Genomic DNA, 6519 nt, shown 5'->3' with positions numbered 1-6519 from the left:
ATAATTCCCTAATTAAATATAATTTAATTAGGATAATTAATTGACCTAAGAAATATTCATTTTTCCATGTGTCACCTCCTTATTTGTTGCTGTGGTTACCGAAAATGTCTTCTCACAATCCATGCAAATACATGAATTAATGAACAATACATTAGCCATAAGCTTATCACAATCCATAAATATTTTAGTTAGCAGATAGCTAATTGATCGTACTGCTTTGAAGACAAAAATAATAATAATTTAAGAACTGAGGGTGTAAACCAGAGTCGAGCTCATTTGCCCATCATTTATGGATAACGGGATGAAAAACTAAAATCCATGCCCCAGTTGCTAAGCGATAGAAAGAAAATCCCCTGTAAAAATAATGGACATTCTATCAAAATCTGATCTTACAGCAGGTGTAGAAAAATCAAGGACAAGCTATTGTCATCCTTCTCTGGCATTTTTTACAACCGCTCAGTCTTCCACTCGTAAGAATTTAATATCTCACGGCAAATGCAAAAATGCAATTAAAAATATTAAAAATAGTTAGAAGAATAAATTAGATATCATCACCTCCATGAATGATTGGTACAGGAAAATATATGAATTAGATAGGGATTATTTACTCTCTATAGGAACCTGGATTCCTCCCTGATTAATTGAAACATGGGAAAGCTTCAATCTGACGGCCTCGAAAACTGCATTTTGCCTCTCTTCATTTGTCAACCACGAAGACAAGCAGCGATCAATCAAATCCTTGCCGCAGCTTACGGGGGAAACTCCCTTCCCAAACCTTGTAATCTTTGCTAGATTAAAATCTGAAGGCTCCTCGGCATAATTTTCTAAAATGTGCCTAATGGAACGACACCAAATTGGCCGAGCTACTTTAAGAAAGTCACGCAAAACCAGCACTGGAAGGTTCACACTACCCAGCTCAGACTCACCATGCCCACCTCTCCCATGATAATCTGACCCTCCAAGCTTCAAAAGATCATAAGTTTCAGCTAGATCACTGTACACTGTTGACAAAATCAGCAGATAGAGATATGAGTACTGAGTGAGAAAAAAACTCAAATAAAAAAAGAACGTAAGAACGTAAGAAAAAAACTAACTTCACTTTTTTTTCCAAGGTAAATACCAGAAGAAAACCAGTATTGCTAGTACTCATACCACAAGAAAGTCAATTATCACATTTATATAGTGAACCCAACAGGCACATGATCTAAGCGTTCATGCATGTCAGTTGGGAACTGTTCCATCCAGAAACTCACCAAGTATATTGCATTACAAAATGGAAAAGATTGAGTCTTACTGAAACCATTGTGCAATAGAAACTCATTGAATGGCATCTGACATGCACACTTTTTGATGTCAAACAATAAACTGACACCTAGATCCTATGGCCCCGATGTATATATAGAATGGTGAGTTGGGAGCATTTTAAGTCTGTAAAGATACGACATTCTCATCTATCTATCTTATAAGAGAATTTCCTTTTCTTCCAAGATATATCTTGTAACATTGTACATGAAATAAAACCAAGTTGAAATCAACCCCCTCAATCATTTTATATTCTTGGAGAGAGATCCATGAGTAGTAAATGTATTCCAGAAAAAGACTGACATCAATTATAATTTTAAAGACGAAGATGTACAAGTCAAATACATTATGTAGCATTGATTTCACAGCGTAAACTACAAATTATACATAAAGCAGCAAATAGTTGCATTTCAGATTGCATACCAGCCAGTTTTCCATCACTTCTATAAACTTCAATCCCGTGAAGACCAGCTTCTTTCAACCTTTTTATGATGGTCACCGGATTTTTCAATGACCAAGGATGAGCTAGCACAGCCACACCTCCTGTATCACAAATCATTTGTATTGCTTCTTCTGCCAGAGGTTCGCTTCCCCTGAACCCATACAACATAAATAATTCTTTACAATGGTTTCTTTGTCATATATATGCATCAACAGTATTCAGAAAAAAGATATAACAGTAAGCTCAAAATATTACGTCGAGTATGCAGGTCCACCATCGAAAAGATAGCGGGAAAAAGCTTGTTTCAGGTTTTCCACATAACCTGCTTCAACCAGCGCGCGGGCCACATGCAGTCTCCCAGGAGCGACTCCCTTGCCTGCAATCCTTGAGACATGCTCCCATTTAACAGGCAACTTGAGCATGTTCAGTTTGGAGACCATAGTTTTTGCGCGAAGATAACGACCATCCCTTATATTAGACAAGAACTTTTCCAGATCTTCAAAACTTGTTGGCCCGCAGCTGCTGTAATATGCAAGGATGTGTACTGGTTCCTCTGGTTCAGAATCTCCTCTAAAACCATTGTGCAAAGCATCAGAGGTGGTGAAAACTAAGGAAAGGGGATATTTCCTCGTGTCGTTAAATATGCAGATTATTTGCTATTAAATTTGAGGTTGCCAATAATATAACGAATCATTTCATAAATAAACTTGCCCTTTTAAAGAAAAATAAACTTACACATTTACGCTAGAGTAAAATGACAATTAAATAACATGGCTGGTTTGAAAGAAAAAAAGACTTGAAAATGCCATCTTTACAAAAAAACTGAGCACATCCAGCACTCATCTCCTCCCACCAAAAACCATAAAGACTACTTTATTCATTCCCTATGCTAACTCCATCATACATTGGTGTAAACAAAACAGTTACTGTCAGTGGCTATGGACACTCCAATCGTGGTTTGTGGGTCTTAAAATATGACTTTTCCAAGTTTAACTACAAATTTTTCATCTTTCATATAACTGGAATAAAGACTTGTTCGGCACACCAGGACTGGCATAATGTAACACTCGGCAGTGTGGTCCTGAACATCCTGTTTTAAGGTTCAGAAATGTGGTGCCAGAAAACAAAAATATTTTTTTTTAGTCCGGCCTTTCCCCAACAAAACCCTCCCATGTGCATTTTGATGGCGTACTACTGAATCTACTCATGGAGATTTGGCACACCAAATCGCAGACAGTGCAAAATAAATCAAATCCAAATTCTCAAATAAAACACCAAACCAGCATTGAACAGCACACTTATTCCCAGATATTTCAGTCCAAACTCAGTTGCATTTCTGAAATGTTAGCAAAACCAAACATTAGTGAAGAAGGTTTCTTGCTGTTTTCAGTGGTGTAGGGGACAAAGGTGCAGTGCAGCTTTTCATGTCCAAAATTAAGTGGATGGGTGTGGTTCGTCAATTGGCTTTACTTCCAAATTAGATAGGTAAGTCAGTTTGGGTGATAGTGGGGCTTGTTTTGAACTGTGGGTTGGGTGTACTTACAATTTTTGGATTTATTTAATAAAAGTTGGGTGGTGTAGGTACTAAGCAGGGTAAACTTACGAAAAATTTGGTCAAATAGAGCTTTCCCAAAGGCCGATTATTTTCAACACTCTTGCAACTGATTTCTTTGAGAAGTTCGTGCAGATTTTATATGAAAAAAGGTATTACAAGACATGATTCTTCAGGTTTAGACGGAAAGAAAACACAAAGGCATTCTCTGATCATAAATCTCCAAATAAGTACTATGAGTAACATAAGACAATACAGAGTATTAGGGGGAACACGAGTAATCAACCCTAAAAAAAAATGGGTCCACAATTTAAGGGCTTCCAGAAAGCATAGCTTTCAGAAATTACCTTGGGTAGAATTTTGTACTGATTTCAACACCTGGAATTATCTTTATGCGAAATCTCCGAGCTGCTTCCAGGGCCTCAGGTATGCCAGACATCGTGTCATGATCTGTCAGAGCAAGAACTTTCACCTGTTATGACCACATATACTAATTAAACCTCACTACATTGCAGTATGAATTTTAAGTATTCAAAATATAAGCACATTAGTTTTTCTGGACAAATAACTTCTAATACAAAACTGTGAGGCTGTCACAAACATCGGTTACACCCAAAAGAAAAGCTGTTGAGGAGAAAATTAAGAAAAGGCTGAAGAGTACCAAATGTTTCATGGATTTAATTGAGTAAATACATAGCCTTACGTAGCACCCTACATAAAAAAATCAAAAATTACCTAGAATAATCCCTTGAAACCATCCAAACAAACCCAACCAAATAAACTAAATTATGTCAATCAGTAGCCCTGCATTAGCTAACCAAATCAGCAAACTAAATTAGCTAAATCATTCTAACATAAGGCTTTTTATCGCCTTCATCAATGAGGCTCCCCCTGAGGCAGGAGAGTAGATATCAACAACAGCAAGTAGAATAAAAGACAAACTTAACAGCTATTGCAAAAACTTAATGAGATCTGAGCAAGACTAGAACTGAGACAATGACAGAGACAAGCCAATCTAACATGCTGTAAACAGCAATATTATCAACACTCCCCTCATGCTGGAAATAGTAGTAGCTGACTCCAACCCAATGCGAAACCAGGTCATATTTGCTACTACAGTGCTCCACAAAGCTCATTCTGTTTTCTGTCTTTGCATCCCTTTTTCTTCTTGAAGTCCAAATAAACACCCTTCTTTTAGTGAGTAATGTGAAAACAAATTATTCTGTCCTACGCATATAGCAACTAGATGGTTAACCCATAAAAAAACAATGGTATATGCACATCCAGAACAGTCTAAATTCTCAAAATACCTGATGATTAACTAGATACAATGTACTTTCCATCATCTTTCATTTGCATGTATCCGCTCACTAAAAGCATAAACGATTGAATAAACAAGTACGGATTTATAATTTACGCTGCCAAGATGCATGAATGTTTAAAGCTTACCAATATCATGTTATATCCTACATACATAATGGAGTCTCTTGGTGGTTCACGAACATTTGCAACTAAAATATCCTCAATTTAACTCAGACAGTTTTTACTTGGCCTCTTGCCCTCTTACCCCCAAAACACACATGCAAACCAACGGAAGCAGTCCTCGAACCCATTCTTCAGAAAATGTATCATCTAAAGGCAGAGCCTCCTTGCCTTCAAATAATTACCATCTATACCTATGATAGCACCTTATAAAAGCTACCAGAATGACTTCGTCAATCAATAATAATTAGCTTTTAATGGCTGGGCCAACAGCCATGAATTTTCCAATCTACGAATCTGACATATGAAAATTGACTTATCTAAAAAATCATCTTCATTCAAAGGTTTGCAAGAACTTAACGTTACGTCATACATTCTTATTTTGAAGCCATAATCTTTGGGTCAGCTTGAGATGGCGATATAATCCCGAGTCTAATTAAATCTCACAGTAAGAAGCGTCCTTTGTTGTACTATGGATCCTCAATCTGCTAATCTCTTTCAAGAGAGACAAAACACCTTGAATGGGTCAAAGATGTTGCATCTTGACCTATACAGAATCTCTCTCCTAGACAAAACCAGAACCTATGAGAAAATTAAAATGCTCAAAGGTGTAGACACCCCTCGTCACCATTTTGTTCTTTCAGCGTGCTCGTTGGGCACAGGTGCAGAGTTTTAAGAAAGTGGTTTAAGAAGAAAATAAATCATCTAACTATCAACAAAGAAATTACACCATAGAAAATAGAACTACAGGAACTCAAAAACGGGCACCCACATGAGCTTTTCATTCAAAACCAGTTAGAATGTTGAGCTATAAAAAAAAATTACTACACACAATTTATAAATATATTTATATATTTATAAAAAAATAAAAAAGCCAGAACCCATTAACCATCCAAAAAGCCAAAATCAATAAAAGCATAACTCACCCCATTTCCATGAGCCCTCTCCACCAACTTGGAAGGCGAAAGAAACCCATCACTGCATTTTGAATGTGAATGCAATTCAAACACTACCTTGTCTCCACCTCTTCCAAGGCTCTTCTGTACCCCAAAATCATCGACAACACAAGAAGCTGCAGTGGAAGGCAGTGAAGAAGCTTGTTCCAAGAAAACCCATTCACTCACAGATTTGAAAGCCAAAGTCTGCTCGGTGGTCATCTTCTTCTTGGTACCACCACGCTTCTTCTTCTTCTTTGTTTTCTTTGGGCTCTCTAATTTGTTGGAACTGTTCGTGCTGTGGTTAATGATAAAGCCGTCACCCACCATCGATTGAAACAAAGAAGAAAGGATTCTTTTTCGGTTGGTTGGTTGTTTTGTTTAGGCCGTCAGGTGCTCTGCGTCGTCGTGTAGATATCTGCGGCGTAGACAGACAGGTCACAGGAGGATAGGGATTTAGGGATACGGAGGAGAGAGATACAGATACAAAGTGAAAGAGAAAGAGAGGTACGTTTTTAAATGGGGAATTTTCTTACACGACCACAGGTGTCCTCACCTCTGTTCTACTTTTTCTTGTGGTACGTGTTCTACCAATACACGATAAACACCCGTGTGAAACGAAGATGACATTATTTTTCTATTTCAATCAATTACGATATGTTATGTATAATAACTTTTTTATGTGGCAATTTAAAATTATTTGAAGACAATAAAACAGTGATATTCCTATTTCACACAAAATTTTTTATAAATACACACATTTTTTTGAGCAAACTGCTCAATTCACCCCCAACTATTACCATATT

At 37.1% G+C, this 6519-nt stretch overlaps 1 protein-coding gene across 1 annotated transcript; it reads right to left on the bottom strand.

Moving 5' to 3' along the window:
- On the bottom strand, positions 341-6280 carry LOC18766716 (3',5'-nucleoside bisphosphate phosphatase). The gene is made up of 5 exons (XM_007200966.2): positions 5705-6280; positions 3644-3768; positions 2000-2314; positions 1726-1895; positions 341-1001 (listed from the first exon to the last, which is right to left on the bottom strand). The coding sequence occupies exons 1-5, from the start codon at positions 6041-6043 to the stop codon at positions 601-603; spliced, it is 1350 nt and encodes a 449-aa protein (XP_007201028.1). The 5' UTR covers positions 6044-6280; the 3' UTR covers positions 341-600.

The sequence above is a fragment of the Prunus persica genome, chromosome G8 (genome assembly GCF_000346465.2).
Source record: "Prunus persica cultivar Lovell chromosome G8, Prunus_persica_NCBIv2, whole genome shotgun sequence".
Lineage (NCBI taxonomy): Eukaryota > Viridiplantae > Streptophyta > Magnoliopsida > Rosales > Rosaceae > Prunus > Prunus persica.
Note: the sequence above shows the minus strand (reverse complement) of the source record. Positions and strands in the feature narration are given on the sequence as shown.